General features: G+C 54.1%; 1 protein-coding gene across 5 annotated transcripts; it reads right to left on the reverse strand.

Moving 5' to 3' along the window:
* Positions 1-3158: 3158 nt before the first annotated feature.
* Positions 3159-14411, reverse strand: Ampd2 (adenosine monophosphate deaminase 2). 5 transcript variants are annotated; one of them, XM_023721677.1, is made up of 19 exons: positions 14303-14411; positions 14044-14187; positions 9288-9418; positions 8973-9103; positions 8546-8614; positions 8349-8457; positions 7900-8086; positions 7523-7664; positions 7326-7415; positions 6932-7061; positions 6567-6761; positions 6358-6489; positions 6042-6205; positions 5652-5778; positions 5400-5563; positions 5001-5121; positions 4553-4726; positions 4285-4395; positions 3159-4153 (listed from the first exon to the last, which is right to left on the reverse strand). In XM_023721677.1, exons 2-19 carry the CDS (start codon positions 14051-14053, stop codon positions 3944-3946), a joined length of 2397 nt encoding a protein of 798 aa, XP_023577445.1. In that variant the 5' UTR covers positions 14054-14187; positions 14303-14411; the 3' UTR covers positions 3159-3943. The 5 variants fall into 5 exon arrangements, with proteins under 5 accessions (XP_023577445.1, XP_023577444.1, XP_004636975.1 ...); XM_023721676.1 differs by having other exon boundaries at positions 14044-14411; XM_004636918.3 differs by lacking the exons at positions 14044-14187; positions 14303-14411 and adding an exon at positions 13101-13479.
* Positions 14412-22090: the final 7679 nt, after the last annotated feature.

The raw sequence follows: 22090 nt of genomic DNA on the forward strand, positions 1-22090 counted from the left end.
GGCTGGCATGTGGTGCTGGGGGATTGAACCGTGGTCCCTGTGCTTTGCTAAGCTTGTTCTAAGTAGGTGCTTTAGACCACTGAGCCATCTCACCAGCCCATAAACAAGAGAACTAAAGCTCAGGGTTCATATCATTTGCCTAAGGGTTCATGTTAATAAGTGACAGTGTGAAATAGGGGTTTTCAATGCAGGGATCATAAACTCATCTCTCCATACCTATGTGCAGCACAGAGGGGTAGGGCTGTAGGCAGCTCATGGTATTCCCTTTCTCATTCTTCATGGAGGCTCTGCTAACCAATCGTGACAGGGCGGCCAATGCTGCCCCTCCTGTCCTAACCACGGGTCTTGGCTTCCTCCCATAAGACGCTCCTGCCCACCCCAACACCTTTAGCCAAGGTCTCATCCTCACACCAGCTGGCAGGAGGTCCCCTAGCCTTACCTCCCCCAGTCTGCTCACCAGAGGGGGACGCTGTCTGTCCCGAGCACTCCCCCACTCCATACCCCAACCACGTACTTCTGCTGTCACTTCCTAGTCGCCTGGGGGAACTCACTTAGCTGCCCTGAACTACAAGCGTGCTACGATGCACCATCCCTAGGCACCTGAATACATTCACATTGTAAGGAGCTTGGCCAGTGCCAAGGCCTACCTGGGTCTCCTACCCTGGCTCCTGGTCCTTCACCTCCCAAGGAACGGAAGCTGAGCATGGCTGGTCTGTCTTTCCCTTGCTTACCCACCCACACCCACAAAGCAGGGAGGAAGGAGGGCTGGCTTGCCCAACCAGGAGGTCAGCATCTCATCTGCAGGGTGGAGAAACCCCAGCCGGCCAGGGCAGCGGCTGCACAGACCATCTGCTCTGCCTGCTCAAGGCTGAAGGCACCACTGGGCCGTCCTAAGTGCTCTGTAGGCTTGCGTAGTCGAGTCTTGGCGGCCTCACCACCCGGGTAACAAACATTAAAGCAAATGAACCCTCATTCTTCATTTAGTGAAATTCTTTGTTTAAACTTACAAGGGCTTTTATAAATTTGCTTTTGAAATGACTGTGAGTAACTTGTTTAATTTAGTACTGGCTATGATTTTTCTTCGATCATCCTGCATAGTCTGTAGCTTTTGCCAAAAACCCAGTTTACAAATTGTTTTCAAATATGACATTCGTGTGGATACTAAACTTTACAAATATTAAAGCTGACATGCTACTTTCTGAAGGGATCTAGTGAAATGTTTGTCAATTTTAAAAATGTTGCTTTTAAAAAATGTTTTGCAATCTCAAGGTTTTTTTTCCAGGTCTTCCACACCTCCTGGGCCCCGGGCAGTGACCCTACTCCTTGCAGGGGACAGGCCTGCTGAGGGGGGCCCTGAATCAACTCTATTTGAGCCATACAAGCCACTCTTGGGTTGAGCTGGGGGGACTGTCCACTGACACTGGCCTGGGCATCAGCCAGACTGCTTTACTTGCATTTTGAAAACAAAGAGACTTGTGGAATGTTGGGTTCAATGTGACTTAATGTTTACACTTTTTTGGCGGAACTGGGGATTGAACTGAGGACCTTGTGCTTGCCAGGCAAGCACTTATTCTACTGAGCCATCTCCCTGACCCAACGTTTACACCTTTGGTGGAATTTCCTGTGACTAAGTTCACAAATGAGACTACACTTGACAGGCAGATGATGTTCTGCTAGCCTAAGCAGTTCCTCTCCTTCTGCCCTCATCTCCCAGGAAGGGGACCAGGGGAGCCAAGCCAGTGCGGGCCCAGTGCTACACTGACTGGCGCAAGACCCTGGGCACTGCCCCTCTGCAAGGCTTGGTGGCTGATCGGGAACAGTGCTGACTTAGATGTAGTCCTAGGACTGCCAGGTGGCCAGTTCTTCCACCTGTTTTGTTTGGGGCCTTTTAAAGGAGAGCAACTTTTAAAGCAAGGCCTAAAGGCCCGCATCTGCATTCCCAGCTACTTGGGAGGCTGAGGCAGAGATTGAAAGGTCAAGGTCAGCCTGGTGACTTAGTGAGACTGCCTCAAAATTAAAATTTAAAAACATAAAAGGGGCTGGGGACATAGTTCAGTGACCCAGAGTTCAATCCCCAGTACCACACACAAGACACAGGTCATTTTCATCTGTGATTGTATTAATCTTCTTGAGAAGTCCAATTCCAGTCACCACTGACCGGCACCAGGTGGGATGCAAGGGAAACCTGGGATGCTGAGCTGCTGTCTGCGCTCAGCCATGGGCTACCCCTCCAGACCCTGTTTTCTCAGCCAAAAATCAACCATTTGGCTTCAACTCACCCCCAGCTTCAAGGTTCAGTTCTGATACAGAAACAGCTGGGATGAAGAGGTAAGAAAAGCCTTAGTGTCAAAGGACCTAGGGGACACAATGGGGTGACCCTCCCCAGTGCACTCTGGCCACCTGCTGAGGCAGCCTGCAGCCAGAAGACTGAATCCCCAGGCTGAAGAAGGTGGGGCAGGGTAGAGCCTCTGCTGAGGGGAAGAGGAAGCCACCAGAGCTCCCCTGCTGGGCCCCCAATTACACAGGCTCACCTACCGTGGGGCTAATTATCTCTTGACACCCAGGCCCTCCCTGTCCACCCGTGGCCGCTGGCTCTTTGCTGCCCACAGGATCCTGGGCAGCTCAGGGCGCATTATGCTTTCCTTCTCTGCATGGGCAAGAGACTCCAGCAACCGCTGGACCAGGGAGGTGCTCCAGGGGTGGGAGTAAATACAAGACAGAAGCCGAGTTGCCAAGTATGGCTCCTGCCTCCTGCAGTACCACCTGCCCAAGTCCCTGCGCCACACCTTCCTTCTCTGAGCTAGTCTCAGAGCCAGGATTCAGAAAGGGTATTGTAAACAAGCTCCCTGGAGGGTCCTTACACCCAGGGTCTGCACACTACACTAAGTGCATCTGTTCACATCTACCAGGTTGTCCTAAGAGGAATGCACAGGAAGTGCAAGGTGGGAAAGGGGCCAACCTCCAAGCTGGTGACAGAGCTCCACTGCCAACCCGGGGCCAGGTGGACCCTCCAAGCTGTCAAGCTGGGTGAGTCTGGAAGGCATCTCCTCTCTCAAGCTCCCTCCGCGCATCTAAGTGCATACAATGCACCATCTGGGCCCACCGCTCCCGAGCCAGGAGCACCATGGCTCTCCCTGTCCCAGCAGAGACCCTGTTCGTTACTTAAATAATCTTTATTTCTCATGCACTAGGAAAATGGGTCATACGAAATGCTACTTTTCATAGTGAAGGCCTCAGTCCAGAACACAGGGGGCCAGAGAGAGGCAGGTCTGGTCAAAGATCTGGGGACCTCGGAGGGGACATCACACCCAGAACTACTGGCAGATCCAGCACCCACCAGCTTCAGTGGCCCCGGACACAGCAGAGTGCTGCCCCCTCCCACAGAAGCACAGGGACCTGAGCAAGGACAGAGAAGGCTGCTCGTGGGGACTGGCGGGTGCAGTGGGCCAGCACCGGGGAGGCCTGGATCCATTCCCTCAGGCTGGGCAGGCCAGGGCTGCAAGCAACTCCAGGGCAGAGCTTCTGAGTCTAAGCAGCCTGGTGCCCACAGCTGAGGTGCATGAGACCCCCTTGGCCACATTAACGGGACAGGGATCAACCTGCAGCTTGCATTTGCCCAGGTGGGGCCCGAGAAGCTAAAGGGGCCAGCCCCTCACTGCCTCCCAAGCCTTTGGGAGCATCCACAGGACAGCCAAGCTTCTGAGGATCCTGGGACAGGGCCACCAGCAAGGCCAGCCCTTCAGTCTTGGCCATCTGGTGCCACCTGAACCAAGACTATGATGAAGCAGGCTCCTCAGGGACAGGACACGGTCAGACACATGCAGGACAGACACAAAAGAACAAAGACATGCAGAGAACACAGAAGGATGGGAGGGGTCTAAGAACCAAGCATCATCAAGGTTGTCTTGGTGCCGAGATGGGGTGGGCACTACACGGGCCAGGCTCACTGAGGCCCTGGGCTTGTGGCTGTGCCTACTTCCTCCGGAATGGTTTCTAGCATCTCACTCTGGACGGCCTGCGTGATGAGCGCCAGCTCCTGGCACAGGGTCTCATGACGGTAGCCCACGCGGATGTCTGGCACATTGGTGCGGCGGATGTCATTGCCCTCAGGTCCCTCCTTAGTATAGTTGGGTCCCAGCCAGTGGCTCTTTACCTGCAGAGGTGTGGATAACGGATGCAGTTACAGCAAGCTCCTGACTGTTCCCACAAATAAAGCTAGGACTCCAGAGGAAGGGAGGAAGGAAGCAGAGGCGATACCAAAGCCCACGTGTGCAGGTACAGTACCTTGTGGGAAAAGCCGCTCATGAGCACACTGTTGCGGGCCAGTTCACACATGTCACAGGAGCTGAGTTTCCATACTTGTGTGGCAATGCTATACTCCTCCATCAGCGGCTCCTGAGGGAGCCAGGTTCTCTCAGGCAGGTGTGCCTAACCGTGAAGCCCTGCCCTCCCTGAGATTTGCCAGAGTCCCTACAATCCACCCGCTGGGGGCAGCACCAGCCCAGGGAGATCCCAATGCCACAGGACAGGGCAGCTTCTGCCAGCTTCTGACCTTGGTGAAGTGGAACTGTAGAGGATCGTCGGTGGACAGCGAGACCATGAGGCCCCGAGACAGGTACTCGGGTAGAGGGTTTCGGTGGTAGCTGAGGAAGAGGCTATTGTTGCTGAGTGGGGACATGGCGATGCCAATCTGGGCCAGGTAATACAGGTACTGCAGGACTGGGGCCTGGGCAGGTGAGAGGGAAGCAAGGCCTGTGAAGCGGGCTCAAGGCGGGAGAAGGCAAGCTGGTTCCAGGGCTCTAAACTGCAGTGGGAGGCAGGGGTGTGGGGGGCCTGGTGTGAGGACGGTGATTGACAGCCAGTCCCGAGCTGGGGCAGGAGCACTGGTTATACCGGGAAGGAGGAAGGCCGCTGGGGGTGGGCGAGGAGTTGCTGAGGGGCCTAGACAGGTCAGATGCAGGTGAACAACTGAGGAAGGAGGCTGGCGCGCAGACCCTGACCTTACGCAGAAGAAGCCCGTGGGAGATGTTCTCGGCCAGCATGAAGGCTGACACCAGATGGTGGATGGGCCCAGCCTCCCCGCAGTGTGGCCTCAGCACAAACGTGTGGAAGCCCCTCTGCCTGGGGTGCAGAAGACAGGGTCAGCTCCAGGGCCCAAGCTCTCGTGGGCTCATGAGCCCCCACCCCAGCACACGCACGCGCTCTAGCCAGATACCACGTGGGCCTGGGATGGGAAGGCAGTGGTAGATTTCTAGCTGGGAGGGGTAAGAGACAGAGTCTGAGGGCAGAGAAAGAGCCTACTCAACCAAGGACAGGATCAACAGTTGGGTCGGGGCTCGGGCACCCCCACCCAGGGTACCCACACTGAGATCTGAGGTGGAAGACCCAACCGCAGGCACCTGCGCAGGTGGTTCAGTGTGGCCATGTTGGCAAAGGTATAGTACAGGTAGTAGGCGTAGGGGGGGTTGTCCTCCTCCACCCATGCCTCCGGCAGGGGGCTCTCCAGGTTGAAGACGTGGTTCTCTGGCTTCGACTCATCATCCACGCTGTCAAAACCATCCACCTGGCACAGGAGCCCACGGTCAGCCTGGGAGCTACAGCTGGGCCTGAGCCCACAATCCCACCCACAGGCAACCTGGACTGCTGCTCACGTGCTCCAGGAAAAGGTGCAGCTCTGGGTGGCTGGCGGGGTGCACTGTAGCCTCGAATAGTGGCAGGAAGATGTTCTCCAGCATCTCTTGGAAGTTGGCCAGCTGGCCCTTGGTGCGATACACGTCACTATGGCAAGATAGTACATAGGTGCATGCAGGTCAGAGCCACGGGAAAGAGCCCTGTGGCCAAGAAGGGTCAGCGCTGGCCTCAGAGCCTAGGAGCACAAGTGAGCCATGCTGGGAGAGAAGGGACACCAGGGCGGGCCAGCTGGACACAATAGGTAAGCTGGGAGGCCTCTCTGTGCACTCAGAGGGTGGGCTGGGCCAGGGGAAGGGCAGCCACCCCTTAGACCTGGCCCTCGGTCTCCTCCCTCTCCAAGGAACACTCACAAGAGGCGGGGCACCTGCACGAGCCAGCGCACGTTGGGAGAGTGCACGCGATGCATCACAGCCCAGCGCGCCAGCTTGTCCCACTCGTCCCTCGAGCGCCCATAAATGGACAGCCGCAGCTCTGCGTTCTGGTATTTGCTCTCCTCCAGGTCCGACATCACCTCCTACAAGCACATGTGGGGCCTGAGACGCAGGCTCCCCTCCCAGGACCCTTGCAGCCACGATCCGAGCTCTGGCAGACCTCAGGCTTCTCCCTCCCTGCACGCGAGCAGCCTCTCCAGGCACCCTGCAAGGCAGGGGAGGGCTGCCTCCATACCTTGATGATGTGAGCAAAGTACTTCCCGGAAACCCTGTTATCGGTCTTGATGAAGATCTCTCGGAGGACAGACTCCCCAATGGGGTTGTATTTGGCATTGAACTTGTCAAAGCGGTGGAAGGTGTTCCTGTCCTAGGGGCGATGGGCAGCTCACGTCACCCCTGCACTCTGTGATGACCCACCCTCTAGCCCGGGACATGGGGACAGACCGCATGCACATCCAGTGTGTCCACACTCAGGTCATAGGCAGTGAGATTCATGCTCTCGAAGACCTCGCGCAGGGTCTGCTCTCGGCCCTGCTCCACATGCACGATCTCTTCCAGGTGCCGCTTCATCGCCCGCTTGATGAAGCGCAGCAGATGCTTCTGGTTCATGCAGGATGAGGCATGGATGTGTGTGTCCACCTGGGATGGAACAGAGTGCCACTGATCCGCCAAAGGTCAGGAAGTGCTGGGTAAGGATGGGGGATGGGAGAGGGCTCTCCACACTGGAGGCTGGGTCAGAGGCCCAGATACTGAAGGGAGAGGCAGGCAGAGGCTCAGGGCCAGGACACAGCCACGGGGTGAAGGCCTACCTTCCGGATGTTGTAGAAGTCTCGGTGCGGCACCTTCTTTTGGGCAGCTAGCTCTTTCATCTCATTGAGCAGCACATGCATCTGGAACTTAGAGCTCAAGTACTGCAGCCGGCGGTAGCAGAACGACTTTCTGGGCACAAGGAAGGAAGTGAACAAGGCAGGGACTCAGGCCCTGAAGGAAGCACCTAGGGCTGGGTAGGGAGAGGGACAGGGAACGGAGCCAAGAGAGGGGGCAAGTGGGGGCAGGAAGGAGGCTGCCAAGAAGGCAGCAGTTTGGGGAAAGTTCTAGAGCTCAGTAGCCAGGGAGGGGCAAGAGAACAGGTTACAGGTGTCTGGGCTGGGCAGGGCAGGGCTGGGAACAGGGCTGGGAGGTGAGTGGCATGGGCAGACTCACATGGGGCCATTGATAATCAGAGCCATCAGCACATTGACGTCAGCCACAAATTCCTGTAGGTCAGGATACGGCAGCTCCACCTCTGAGCAACTGGCACACAGAGGAGGTGGGTGAGGCACCAAGCTGCGTTGACAGCCCCTCCCAAGCCGAGCTGCCCTCCCATGTGGCATCCCCCAGCACACGCCACACCCCCTTACTGCTCATCGGGCTCCCTGCGAGTGTAGACGTGCACCACGCCGCGCACCATGCGCAGACCCAAGCCCAGGTCCCCAGGCATGGTGCTTGGCTCACAATGTTCATAGGGGTGCTGCTCCAGGGCAGGGGGGTGCACTGGAGCATCTGCAAGGGAGAGGAAGTAGAGTCAGGCCGGCTAGTACCCAGCCCAGAGGCCCAAAGAGAGCAAAAGGTATCAAAGGACCCAGTGAGACTGCAGCGCTGGCCCTAGTCTCTCCCTGGCTCCTGGCACCAAGAAGCTGGAATGACCCTGGGTGCAAGAGGCAGGCAGAGCAGAGAAGCCTAAGTCCCAAGCTCAGGGGCCAAGAGCGGAGGGAGCAGGCAGAACAGGGAGCCCCACCGGCAGACACAGGCGTGTCGGGGCTCTGCTCATAGCTCCGTGTCTCCAGGGGCTTCTCAGCCAGCTGCTGCAGGTAGCGGCGGGTGGTGGGGCAGAAGCTCTGCAGAGCCAGGGCCATGTACTTCTCCCGAATGAAAAGGGCCCGCACCACACTCTTGGCTGCGTCCAGCAGGTCTGTGAATGGCACCTGGAAAGGAAGATACACTAAGTCTCCTCAGTCTCTGACCCTCACCTCCTACCATGTGGCCTTACTTGGATCTCGCACCGTCCCTACCTCCTGCAGGCTTTGACTTTAAGACCCCCAACCCACTCTGGTCTCAGTGTACCAAGTAGCTCCCAGCCAGACCTCCTCCCCAGGCAGCGGAAAAGAAAATCCCTCTCCAGGACCCGGGCCAGGCTCCTCATTAGGACACCAGGAGACAGACGCCCGACGCCCACTCCACACTTACTCCACACTTCTCTTCTCCAGAGATGGTAACCCGCTGAAACTCTCGCTCCAGCATATCCCGTTCCCGTAAGCCGCGGTCACCCTGCCCCTCGCCCTGCTCCTTGTAGAGCCTATAAGGGAGGACAGCAGAGGGGCTGGAGCATGCTGCCAGACAAGTACCAGTGCCACACCTCACGTGTGCCCCTCTGCCCTCCTCACTGTAGGTCAGAGTCGCTGTCCGTCTTCAGGAAATCTTGCTTGGCCCGAAGCAGGATGTCTGGCTCCAGCCTAGAGGCAAAGGGGCAAGAGGTCAGCCAAGGCCCAAGACAGGGCTCTGGCTTCAGGTCTTGGTACTGTGCTAGGTGGCATGAACACGCTGTCACCTGGGGGCTGCACAGACAGGGCTAGAGGACCCTGTGCTGGTTTCGCCTCATGTTAGAGGTGAATGAAGTTCTGTAGTACGTTCTACCCCAGTGGAACAGAAGACAGAACCGAGCCCTGCCGCCTGGCCCAGCCTGCAGCCTGTGCCAAGTCTGGGGTGGAACACAATGGGGAAGATGGTATGGGAGAGAGGGACCAGAAGGACACAGGGAGGGCTCCGTATTCCCCTCAGTTGCCCTCCCCGCGGGATCTGTGCGGGGCTCACTTGACATCCTGGCTGATCTGCCTCTCCAGCCTCTGCCTCCGCTCCTCCAGCTGCTCAATGGGGCTCTCCTCTGGGAACTCATAGGGGGCGCTTCGGAGCTCGCTCTCTGCCAGTGAGCGGCTAAACAGCTCCTGGAAGGAAGGGAGGAGGAAGGATGAGGGACCTGAGGCCTGCCCACCTCTGTGGAGCCTGGGCAAGGGTTCCTGGGACAGGCTAAGGATCCGGGACAGCCAAGCGTGTAGTGGTATGGGGCTGTGGTGGAGGCTCAAGGGGCAGAGCAGGGGCGGGGTGGGGGTGGGGGCCACCGGGTGGTACCTCAGCAATCTCCTTGCACTTGCCATCCATAGACGTGCGCAGGTCGAGCGGGAAATGCTTGAGGCAGGGGGCGGGGCCCGGCAGGGATCGGGCTGGCTGCAGCGGAGGGGCCCCCAGACCACCCCGGGGCTCTGCAGAGAAGGTGGTACCAGGATCAAGGGGTGAAGGGGCAGAGTCTGCAAGCCATGGGCCCCTGCCTGGCCCACGCCAGGGTAGTCCCTGCACAGAACCCAGGAGCAGTCCCTTGTGTGGCTCCCAGGGGGCCTCTTCACCTCGTCTAGCACAGGGACCCTGCTCCACCCCAGGCTCCTGGAGGTGCTGTGTCTGCCCCTGTCACAAGCGCATGTATTCACTCCATAAGGGCCTGATGCACAGATGAGGGCCTACTCCGCGGGGGCTGAGAGCCTGCACCTGACTACCTCCTAGCAACAGGTACACGTGTGTCTACGTGTACACACATGCAGATACACACTAGGTACTCAGCGAGGACCAGCTGGCCACACCACGGACCGTAGCCCCAGCTTCCAGAGCAGCTAATTCAGGGCCAGACCTGGCTCTGGAGTGGCTTGCTATCCCAACCCTGCCGAGTACAGAGGAAGCCACTCAGCTCTGACTTGGGAAACAAGTCCTTAAGGAGGCCCTGGCTGGTGAGGAACCAGGATTCCTCCCTGGGGGCCTGCCCTCTCTCTAGGACCCCTGGCCTGCCAAGATATGGCCTGGTCATAGCTTGCCCCTCCCACTTCTGGCTGCCCCTCCAAAGGGAGCTGCTACGAACAGTCTGTGCCGATCTGAGGCCCAGGATCTGGGCCAGAGGCCCCATGAAGGGGCCTGGGGAAGGGAGAAGCAGAAGCCAGAGGTCCTTCTCTATCAAGGGCAGAACTCTTCATACGCACCAACAGGAGGCCGGCACTAAAGGTCTCCACGCTGAGTGCCTATTACTGCCTGAACTCCCAGCCTCCGCAGCAGAAAGCTCTCCACAGTCCAGCCACCTCAGCCGGCTTTGGAGGATGCTTCCCACCAGCTTTCCCCTCTTTCCTCTCTCTGCCCTAGCTCAGGCTAAGAGGGGCTCTGCCCAGGCAGCACGCCTTCTGGTCTCTATGATCACTTCCCAGACTCTAGGTCTAGACACGGGGTAGAGCGAGCTGCCTGTCCCAGACCCAGGACCCACACTCCAGCTCACCTCCGTCCCTGGCTGGACCCCACCTGCAGAGTAGTCTAGTCAGTCAGCAGCCCTGTGCCCCTTGCCTGCCTGTTTACATAGTGAAGCTGCAGCCAGTCCCCCAGGACAGCTGAGGGGCTGGCATGGGCTGTACCAAGTGCACATGTGAGCAGGGGGAACCCTGAGATGGCCCTCAACAGGGGGCTGGGGGAGTCCAAGGGATCTAGAAATCCAGGGCAGGAACAGCAAAGCTGCCAGACAGAAGAACTCCAGAAATGAAGAGGGTCTCCATATTTGCAGAAGGCTGAGCCAGACACAAGGCTCCCAATGGGGAAATGCAAAACAGACTGCTATGGCCAGGGCAAGCTGTCAGGGAGGGCACAACTGTCCTTAAAACCACTACCCTAGGGACAGAGAGTAGGCATGGCCTGCTGGGTCAAAGGGTGGGAAGGAAGAAAGAAAGGAGAAGAGCCCTCCAACTAGAACCCAGCCTCCCAGGCCAGCTTCTCCTGCCCACCACTGTCCTCTGGGCCCTGACTATGGGGGACACGACCCTTGCTGGGAGGAGGAGCTGGCCTGCAACTGGATAAATGGCCCAGTACGGATAGGGGACAGTTCAGTTACTGAGGCTTCGTGGCCTTAAACCTCCAACCCCTGTTCCAAGCCTGTCATCTGGTGGAGACAAACTGTCTAGGGGGAGGGCTGTGGGAGACGGGACTAGCATTGGGAGGACTGGAGTCTGAGCTGCACCATGTGCCAGCACATCTCTACCTCTGGGTGCAGGCTATAAATGGGGGAGAAGTGGCCCTGGTCCTGCCAAGCAGCATCCCAACAACTCACAGGAAAAATCTCTTTGCACATGTTCTGCAAAGCCCCGGCTCTTCGCCCAGAGGTCTGTGATCACAAGCCCCTGGGATCCACAAAATACTTCCCCCAGAGAAGCCTACTCATGAGGAGGCAGGAGGCTCCTGGGCTCAGCACAGAACTAAGGCAGCAGCTGAGCAATGAAGGTCAGTGAGAGAGCAGAACTTGGCAGGGCCAAAGATGGATGATGCCATTTCTTACTTGGAGATGGGCAGATTTAGAGGATGAAGCAGAGATGGGCTCCTGCCCTCATCCCCAGGCTAGAAGGCCTTCGCTAGCCCAAGAACCTTGGAGCCTGCACACCTCCTCCAGAGAGGGGCCCAGACCACCTCTCCCACCCTTCCGGAGAGGCACAACACAAATCTCCAGGGTTGTACCTCCAGCGTTGGTATGTGTCAGCTCAGCAGGAAGGCCCTAAACCAAAGCCCCCCCTCCTACCAGCGCATCGTGGGGTCTCCACAGCAAGGCTGGAGTGCGCAAGGCAGGTTCCAGCACCCAGAGCCACCCCAGCCTGTCAGGAGATTGCAGAGGATTCCTGGGGGTTCACAGGAGATGACAAACAAGAATAACCTCCATGATCCCCAAACCCAGGCCTAGAACACTCAGTGCCTGCTAGGCCCCTTCTCCCAGGACCTGGGCCCAAGGCTCTCAACCACAGCACTACGCTACACACCCACACTCACACTGAGAGCCAACCAAAAGCTACTGGGGGCTGCTACCCTGCCAACTCCAAGATTCTGGCCACTTCATTCCTGCCTTGACAGGAGCCCCTTCACTCATTGCCAGGTCTGCCTCAGGAGGCAGGGTACCAACTAAGGCCCTAACCTACAAGTATTGGATACTCTCCCTATCTCACCTCCCAGGAATCTCTGGTTTAGCAATAGGCTCAGAGCTACCCTGAGCACACACCTGAGAGATGGTGCAGATTGGGCACAGAGAACACAGACCCTCCGAACCAATGGATCTCGGACCTCTCAGTGACACAAGAAAATAAGAGAGGGAGGCCGTCAGATTACAGACACAGAATGCTGCAGGAAGGGGATAAACATGACCACCAAAGCGGGGCTGGGTCTTTCCTTAATCACAGGCCTGGGGCAGCAAATACTGGCAAACACCCCTGGGCAAGCAGAGCCCCAGGCAGTCAGCTGCCCTGGAAAGAGCCAGCCATACTGTGGCCCCAGCTCAAGATGTTGCAGAGATGCCCACAGAGTGGGAGGCGAGCCGAAAGGTGCATGGCACCCAGCACACAGCTCGGCCCCCAAGGACACTCCATTCTCCTGAGAAGGCTCACAACACAGACAAGAAAACAGCCAACGCTGAGATTCGCAGTTCTGAGATGTGCACCAGCAAGGGGTGTCAGCCCTGCAGCGAGGGGGTTCAGATCTGGGCTCTTGGACAGAGGGCCTGCCACAAACGGACAGCTTGTGGCTGGCTAGGAAAGGCACAGGCACCAATCAGGGTGGCCTGGCCAGTCTGCCCCACACATTCCCCCATTCCATTCACACACACTTCACACACAAGCTCGGCATATGTACACGCGGACACGTGTACACATCTACCTCCCTAAGCGCCCGCACTCACGCCCCCTCCTCGTTACAGAGAACAGCATCCCTGACACGGAAACCACCCCTTCTCCCTCCCCGCACTGCCACCCAGGCCAGCCATTCCCGGAGGTTGTAGGGGTGCACTGCTGTGTAAAGAGTGCTGGAGAAGGGGGTCCTTGCTGAGGGGTCCGCAAGGCTGAATGGGGGGTGCAGAGCTGGGGCCTCAGGCCGAAAGCACCCACTCACCTGAAGCCGCAGCGGAAGCCTGCAGGCTGACCCGCTTCTTAAAGGGGTATTTGGCTTTGGGCTTGCTGGCACCAGATGGGTATGATGCCATGGCTGAGACCACAGCCGCGGTGAAAGAGTCCAAGCAGCACCGTTTGGAGCCCGGCGCTGCAACATCCAACCCCTTCCTCCGCCCCGCCCCCAGCGGGAGTGACTGATGCAGGAAGCAGCGCCCCGCAGGCGGAAGAGGCCCTGGCCACGATTTCAGATGTTGTCTAGGCAACCTCAGGGGCTGGGGCCTCCATCCCTGCCGCTGATTCCTCCCCTACTCCCTCAGCCCCCGGAGTGACTCGACTGGTAGAGGCTGAGCCAGAGGGTATAGGGCTGAAGGAGGAGCAGACAAATGAGACAGCGGCCAGCCCTGCGCCCCCACCCGCCCCCACCCTCCCAGCCCTCACCCCTTGCCAGGACACCAAGGCAAAGAAGCCAAAGTCCAGCTCCAATCAGAAAAAAATAAGACGATACATCATCTGGTAGGAACTTCTCCAGGCTCAGAACCTAATCCCCTCCCCGCAGGACACGTGTAGTGGGGAAGACACGACACCTCTGGGGCAGACCCCCCCCTTTTTCCTCCATCCCACTCTGGCTCCGGGGTCAGCCCAGCTGTGGAAAGTAGATAGAACTGAGAATCCTAGGTCAGGAAGGGGGGACCAGTCTAAGTAAAATTCCACTGTCCGGCAGAAGCTGCCTCTGGGGAAAGCTAGGAGGACGCGAGGCAGGGGCTGTCTCGGAAAAAGCCCAGCCTCTTGTACCTGCGCTTGTCTTTGCTCCCAGGCTTTTTCTGCAGGTGCTCGCCGCCTGTCCCAAGTCCTACAGACTGTGCCAGACCCCTGCCCTTTTGTCACTGGCTCCGGCACCTCTCCAGTGGAGTCCCGCTTCGCTGCCCACGCACGTATACGCTTACCTGAAGCCATGCCGAGTGCTCAGGGGTGAGGAAGCCGCGCACGAGGCTCTGCAGGTCAGCAAGCCCAGGTGGCGAGGACAGAAAGGGAGGATGGGGCCCCGAAGGCGGCCAGGTGGCTACGAGCGTCTCTGCCCTGGCTCTGAGCTGGGGAGTGAGGGTTTTTCAAAATTGCCAGCTGGGTGGAAGCGGGCCTTCGCAGACAGCAGCCGATCCACCGCCTTCGGGCGACCCGAGTCCCGACCCCACCCCGCACTCAGACCTCCAGGCCACGTGCTCCCGAGAGTGGGATCCGGAACTTGTCCAAGCTTCTTGGAACCCTCGCAGGCTGCTCGGGACCCGACTCCCACGGCTGGACTGCGGGGTACTTGCGCAACAGGTGTGACCCCACCAAAGCCTTGGGCGCCGCGCCAGCCTCCGCCCCAGGCCAGGCCCGTGGCCCCGCCTAGCCGCCCCGCCCCTAGCCCTTTTCCTCTTTCCGGGCGCCACGTGGGCGGTCGTCACTGAGGTTGGCCTGGACCAGCGCGCGGGCTGGAGCAAGTTGTGTGCGTCGGCTTCCTCACGAGGAATATGGCCTGGGTCATGGCAGTTCCCCAGAGGGGTTATAGGGAGGCTTAAACGCAGAGCCCCTTGTCACCGTGTCTGGTGCAAAGGCAGGACCCCATGGTGAGTGGCTGCTACCATGGCCCCATTTTCCATATTCTCACCTGAGCCATTGTTTGTCAGGCCTCCTGACAGGCCTTGGAGGGCAGAACATGTTCATTCACCTCACATTAACTGCTGTACTTGGTGGTATGAGCATAAATGTTTAGCCAAGATGTCTCGGTGCAAATTCTGCCTCCTCCCCTAGTTGCTAACTTCTGTGTGCATCTATTTCACCCATAAAACGCGTGTGAGAGTTCCTGCTTCATGTGGCAGTGGTTACAACTGTTTCTGGCCTGTGGTTAATGTCTACTCATTATTCAAGTATTAGCACTGCTTTGGCCTCAACCTTCAATTATTACTGACAGTGTGTTGATTTGTCTTGCAGCCTATTAAGAAGACAGCTGTTTGGGGGAATCCACTATCCAGCCAACATCCCCACTCCTGAGGGGCGGAGAATCCTGCTTATAGGGATGTTGTGGAGGGAAGTCCCTCTGCAGAATACAATTACGTGTAGGAGCAGCAGCTGGACTTTTCTCTGCTCGCTCGCTCCCGTGCCCTTTGGCCCCACACTGATGTTCTAATGCTGTTTGTCCAGCTCCTCCCAGTTCTCACAGCCCCCACACCAAGCTCCTTCCCCAACTTTGTCTTCCTCTTCCCTCCGCACTCTGGGTTCTGAGCTCTATTCCCTACCTGCACTTGGTGTCACCTCCACTGATCCCATCTACTGGTCCTCACTCCAGACCAACCAAAGCCAGAACCTGGGGCTGGGGAATGTAAATGTAGTTCAGTGATCCAGCACTTGCCAGGCAAGTGCAAGGCCCTGGAATCAATCCCCATTGCTGCAAAAAAAACTGTTTCCTCCATAAGTATTTGTGTGGGGGAAAGGTCCACCTCTGAATCAATAAAAGTGGAGTAAGAGCAAGGAGATACCATGTTTACATAGCCAAATAGCAAAGGCTAAGAAAAGCATCTTAACCTAGAAGGTTGCAATGAAATGGAAAATACACAGCTTTGGTGACCATGAAATTGAAACCATCTTTCCAAAAGCCATTTAGTAATATGTAATCAGGAGTCTCAAAAGTTTCTACTTAACCTAGGAGACCACATTGAGGAAACCTTTTTTTAAAAAAAGACTGCCAGAAAGTTATGCCCAAACTGTGTACCACTGCAATGTTCACCACAAAAAGTCTGGAAACTTAACAGAGGTTTAAATCATGTCATATGTATACAATGAAAGACAGCCACTAACATCTGTTCTTGGAGAATTTTTTAATGATGTAAAATTGTTTACAACACTAGGTGAAAGAATGGACGAAAAAAATGTACACTGAGTGTGGTCCTAAAACATCACAGAACTTACAAATGGTTAAGTGGTGGAAATATGGGTTATATTTACTTATACCTGTCTCGATTTTTAAACTGTCTACAGTATATATCCATTACTTTTATAATCAAGGGGATGGAAATCATCAAAGTCTGTAAAACTATAATCACCCCACAAAGCTGCCCCCTCCACCCACAGCAGACTTAAAGTTGTTTTTCTCTTCTTTGCCATACTAGGGATTGAACCCAGGGCCTCATGTGTGCTAAGTATTCTGCCACTGAGCTATAGCCCTGTTCCTTCTGGTTTAAGTTTTATTCTGAGACAGTCTTGCTCAAGTTGTCTAGGCTGACCTTGAATTTGAGATCCTCCTACTCAGCCTCTCAACTGGCTGGGATTACAGGCATGAGCAATAATCACATTTGAAGCACACTTTTTTCTTCTTCTCAGCACTGTTAAACCCAGGGCCTTCACTCTGAGCTATATCCCTAATCCTTTTTGTCGTCTGAGACAGAGTTTCATAAATTGCTAAACTGCCTTAACTCACTGTGTAGTCCAGTGAGGCCTTCAAACTTGTGGCCTCAGTCTCGGGCGCCACGCCCAAAATTTTGTTTTGAGGCAGGATCTATGCAGTTCAGGTTGGCCTGGAACTTACTATGTAGTCCAGGCTGGCCTTTGGGCTCCCAGTGATCTTCCTGCCTCAATCTTCCAAGTCCTGGGTTACAGGTGTGTGCCCATTTTATTCGTCTTTAAAACCAACAGCTTCAAAATTACTAAGAGCACCACAACCAATTGGGGGGGGGGCCTCTTTTTTTGTATTTTAGGGGTCTATAGGGTATTCAGGGTCTCACTACTAGATTGACTTGTAGTGATCCCCCTGTTTACAGCCTCCCAAGATCTGAGATTACAGGCACAAGCCACCATGCCCAGCATGGCAGGCCCAGGGATTGAACCCCCAGCCCCTGCACTTTAATCCCCTGAGCTATTAGTACTTGATTTTTAAAATTGGATTATTTGCCAGGGGGCAGGCTCTCAGTTTAGGTTGGCCTCAAACTCACTCTGTAGCCCAGGCTGGCCTTGAACTCATAGTGATCCTCCTGCCTCAGCCTAAGTGCTGGAATTACAGGCATGTGCTTATTTTACTTTTTTTTTTTTTTTTTTTTTAATGTGTATGAGATAAGATTTCACTTACTTTGTAGTCCAGGCTGGCCTCAAGCTTTAGTTTTCCATAAATTAGCCTCCCAAAAAGCTGGGATTACACATGTAAGGTACCATGCTCAGCCAAAAGTAGACTGTTCTTAACTGACACAGGGTTCATTCCTGCCAGCCCTGCCCTGGGGGCAAGCCAAGACTGCAATTGAGACTGGACAAGGTGGCGCATTCCTGTAATCCTAGCCCTTGGGAGACTGTAAACAGGCAGATCACTAAGAATCCAATTTAGTAGTGAGACCCTAAACACCCTGCAGACCCTGCCCTAAAATACAAAAATAAAAAAAATAAAAATAAAAATTAAGTACTATCACATAGACTGTCATCTATATTCTGAAAAATTGCAAATTTTATAGTCTTATACTGGGTCAGGTCTTCTTAATGTCCCTCTAATCCAGATCTCACCTACCCAGGCAGTTAAGTGGAATCCCTCTCCTCACCCAACCCAGGCAAACAGTTCATTAGTCCTTCATGCGTCTGCCCAGGTCCAGGTTACCTGCCATGTAGTCCCTCCTAGGAAGTCTGCCCCGATTGCAGTGCAGCATTAACCTCTCACCCACTCCACATCAACAAGAACCTCAGTAGTTTGTCTAAGAAAGAGCTTGAAAAATAAAGGAATGAGTCATCCTGTGGCCTGTTTTTTTCCACACGGAACGTTAAATATGTTAAAAGCTCTAGGAGATCTTTCCTTGCTCCAAACACAGCCTCCTGCCTTCCTAGCCTATTTCCACTGATTCCCTAACTGGCTGGCCCTCCCGGAACCCAGGCCCCCAATCTCAGCACACCCCTATTGCTCTAGCGAACTGCTTTCCTTCCTTCTGGCCTTCAGGTTACCAGCGATGTCTACTTCCTCAGGCCAGGGTATTCCTCAACACTGTGGCTACAAAAAGACCCTCAGCCAAGGCAACTACCCTATTTCCAGACCATTTCTCCTGGCAGCCAGCTCTTCCTACATCCCACCTCAGGAACCCTGCACAGACAGCGTCATGCAGCTGCATCCACCTGTATCTGTTTGTCAGTCTCCAATGCCTTTAGTGAAACCCCTTACCTGTCGCGCAAGGCCCTTCTTCGGCTGATTCCCGTTTCCCTCGCCAATCCTCGCCTCCCAACTCTGCCCTCTAGGAACCCTTCCTTCTAGTCCTATCACATCAAAATCCCCAGTCTCCTCTCAGTGTATTTCATACCTTGTGTATCTGCATTTTCCCATACTCATTCCTCTCCCCTAATGCAAAACCCATTTCTACTGCTATTCCGCTTCTTTGTGTAGTCTGTTTACAACCACCCCTTCCTTTTTTCTACCTCAGAACTTGCCAGTCTAGCAGTCAGGAATGTGTACAACTGTCTGTCCTACCAAAGGTAGAGGCTATATTTTGTTTTGTGGTTGCTGCTGCAGAACTGGGGACTGAATCCAGAGCTTAGAGCAAGCACTCTCCCACTAAGGTACACCCCTAACCAGTGTTGAGTGCCCAGTATAGCCCAGAGTCCCTTCAGTTAAACTTTCCTCAGCAAATTGCCTCTTCCTCTTCTTTGGACTAGAACTTCCTGAAGGCTGGTGTCCATGTCCCCTCACTACATCTGGGACAGTTCATCAATGGATGTAGGACAGATCCTGAGTTCTGCCCCGAACTCATGAAACATCCCTACATTCACTGGGAAGCTGATTCTCAAGATGATACAAAGGTTACACACCAAACCCTTGAGCTTAGTTCTGATTCTGACATGAATGTGCTTATTCAGATGAAGATTTCTGTGCTTCACTTTCCTCATCTCTAAATGAGAATCATACTACCGTCCTTAATGATAATAAAGTAGGACAGCACAGGGGAAAGGCCTGGAAAGGGGGCAGGGTTCACAGCATAGCACGGTGCACACGGGGTGACCCTGTGCTCTCAGGAGCCAGGGGAGGGCATAATGGTGAGAAGGGAAAGCAACTACTACAAGCATCACTTAAGTCTGCAGCAGTGAAGGCCAAAAGGGGAACAAGCTCCAGCAATATTCCCATGTGTGAATCAAGATCACGGCTCCTTTTGCAATGTAGCACTTCTGCTTCTGGGTTCACCTATTTGCCCAAAGATTCTGTCACTGCTTGAGGGTAGTGGCAAGGAAGAACACTGGTGTGTGCATTTACGAAACTACAACCTTGAAAAGGTCAGGTAGCCCTCAGTCTCAGTCACCTGGTCTGGACATTAGGAACAGCAGCACTTACCTTGAAGATATTTTGAGAATGAATGAGTATGCACCACGTAAGTGGTCTAGAACAGTTCCTGAAGTTCCTGAGGGTGCAGCATGCAGTACCGCCCAGGTCTGGCTTAAGTCACTAAGACTGGGGAAAGGAAAGGGGAGGATGGCAGGAAGGTAACTGAAACCTTATAGCTAAGATTCCAGAACAGTCACAATTTCAGAGACTCTCCTTAAGTTCTGTTCTCCTTAAGTCAATTAAGTATGTGCCAATTTCTCATTGCAAACACGATTGCCAGGGTGGGCATGGTGAAGCAGGCCTGTAATTCCAACTATGTGGAAGGCTAAGGCTGGAGGATCACAAGTTCAGGGCCAGGCGGTACAACTTTGCAAGAGCCTGCCCATCTACCCCACCACCACCACTCTCCAGCAGCAAGCAAAAAAGGCTGGGAATGTAATTCAGTGCCCCTGGGTTCAATCGCTAGTACCTCAAAACAAGCAAGCACGATGAGAGTTTGATTGCTGCCAGTTCCTCCACCAGCTCAGAGAGCCTGACCTCCCACATACTCAGCTTAACGCACATATTCAAGTTTATCGGTCGGGAAAATGAGATAAGCAACAATGGCTGCTCACCGCTGCCACAAGCCAGCTCAAGAAGGACAGGGAATTAAATCCTTTTAGCTTAATGGTTTCTCACCTTAGCTATATACATGGGAATCGCTTGGAGAACATTTTAAATCTTTATGCCTGAACTGCATTCCAGGCCAATTAAATCAGTATTTTCTAAAACGAAAGAACTCTTCAGCAAATGCCAATTGAGAAATGTTCTAGGCCAGGGCATTTCAAATTTGCTGCTGCTGCTTATCACCTGTACTGATTTAGAAAAGTTTCTCAAGCTCTGAAACCAACAAATTACTGAAATTTGACTCTAAACAATACCTTCTTTAAAAATATGTACTTTTTTTTTTTTTTTTTAGGGAAAGGTCTACAGGGTGTTCAGAGTCTCACAACTAGATCAGACTCATTGTGATGTACCTGTTTACAGCTTCCCACGAGCTGGGATTACAGGCACTTGCCACCATGCCCAGTCTTAAATATGTACTACTTTAACATCTTTGAAAGCAAGGTGGTCTTCTAGTCAGTGGCCGGTAAAGGCTTCATGAAGCAGAACCAAGCATATCAAGTGATCTTTTTCTTTTGATGATTCATAAAGATATTTAGTATAGATATTCAAAACAGAAAATTACTGGAAACAACCATTCTCACAACAATGGGGATTTTATTTTGTTGTTGTCGTCTTTTTGAGACAAGGTCTCACTATGCAGTTCAGGCTCAGTTGAGTTCACTCTGTAGGCCAGGCTGGTCTCAAACTCACAATGAGGGGGCCTGCCCATTAGCTCAGGTGTTTAAGTGCCTGCTGAAACAAAGCAGGCTCAGGATGCTGTGGTTCAATCCCCTCATCCTCAAGCCAAACCAGACCTGTCCTGAAGGCATCCTGAGTGCCCCCTCCCCCCCAAAAATCCTTAAGTGTCTGCTGAAACAAACACACAATGATCCTCCAATCTCAGCCAAAGGTACTTAATAGTTTTTGTTCCAACATTTACTTAGTAATTACCATCAATTAATGAGGGCATGGTGGGGCACACCTGTAATCCTAGCACTTGGGAGGCTGAGACAGGAGGATCTTTGTGAGTTTGAGAGCAGGCTGGGCTACAAAGTAAGCTCAAGGTCAGCCTGAGCTGCATAGCAAGCAAGACCCGCCATCTCATCAGGCATGGTGGTGCATGCCTGTAATCTCAGCACTTGGACGGCAGAGACCAAATGATCTTTACATTATGCAAACAGGCACGAGGGGTGGGGGGCACGGATGTTCCTGATCTCAGAGGTCTTGCTAAAAGGCAGATTCTAAACAGGAAAGTCTGGGCTGAGGTCCATACTGCATTTCTAACAAGTTTCTATGTCATCTGAAGCCAGTCTTCTTTGCACTACATTCTGGGTAGCAAAGTTCTAAATGGCTCCACCAGCAATACCCATTTAAGTGAAATAACTGGCATTTGTGGAGAATCGCACTGTGCGAGGCAAGGCTGCACCCTTCGCTTCTTGCTGGGAAGGGGGTGGGAGGTGGGGTTTCCAGCCTGGATGAGAGTCAAGAGAAGCCCTGCCCCAATCTCTGCAAGGTAGAGGCTGTGGTCTGATTGCCTAAGGAAACAGTTTCTTGTATGACCGGGCACAAAGCACAATGAATACCAGCTAATTTCCCACCAAGTGAAGGTGGACCTCAGGCGGCATCACTGGGTCCAGGGGAAGCAGCCCCATTCGCTCTACATGTACCATTCTTCCTCCATTTATTTACCAAGCCTGCTTATAAAGACTTGCTTATAAACTACAAGTTGGAAGAGGCTCACAGGTAAATCAGTATAAAATGAAGCCGTTAGTGCATATCTGTAATCCCAGCCTTTAGAAGATCGAGGCAGGATTGCTGAAGTTCTGGGTCAGCCTGGGCAAAAGCCTTTCACTCTTGCCCCTAAAAAAGTATTAAATGCTAAGGATAGACTTATGTACAAAGGGCCAGGTACGGTGTTGCATGCCTGCAGTCTCAGCACTCTTAGAGGCTGAGGCACCAGGATTGAAAGTTTGAGCCATTTGGGCAACTTAAGGAGATCCTGTCTCAAAATTAAAAAATTAAAGGGCTGGTGA

The sequence above is a fragment of the Octodon degus genome, unplaced genomic scaffold, assembly GCF_000260255.1.
Source record: "Octodon degus isolate 3935 unplaced genomic scaffold, OctDeg1.0 scaffold00084, whole genome shotgun sequence".
NCBI classification, from domain to species: Eukaryota; Metazoa; Chordata; class Mammalia; order Rodentia; family Octodontidae; genus Octodon; species Octodon degus.

Coding starts and splice junctions, on each gene's coding strand:
- Ampd2 (XM_004636918.3), bottom strand. CDS start 13,191: ATGGCATCATACCCATCTGGTGCCAGCAAGCCCAAAGCCAAATACCCC. Junction 8,458..8,545: donor GACAGCGACTCTGACCTACA/GTGAGGAGGGCA, acceptor CCTCCCTTATAG/GCTCTACAAGGAGCAGGGCG. Junction 4,154..4,284: donor TGAGCGGCTTTTCCCACAAG/GTACTGTACCTG, acceptor ACACCTCTGCAG/GTAAAGAGCCACTGGCTGGG.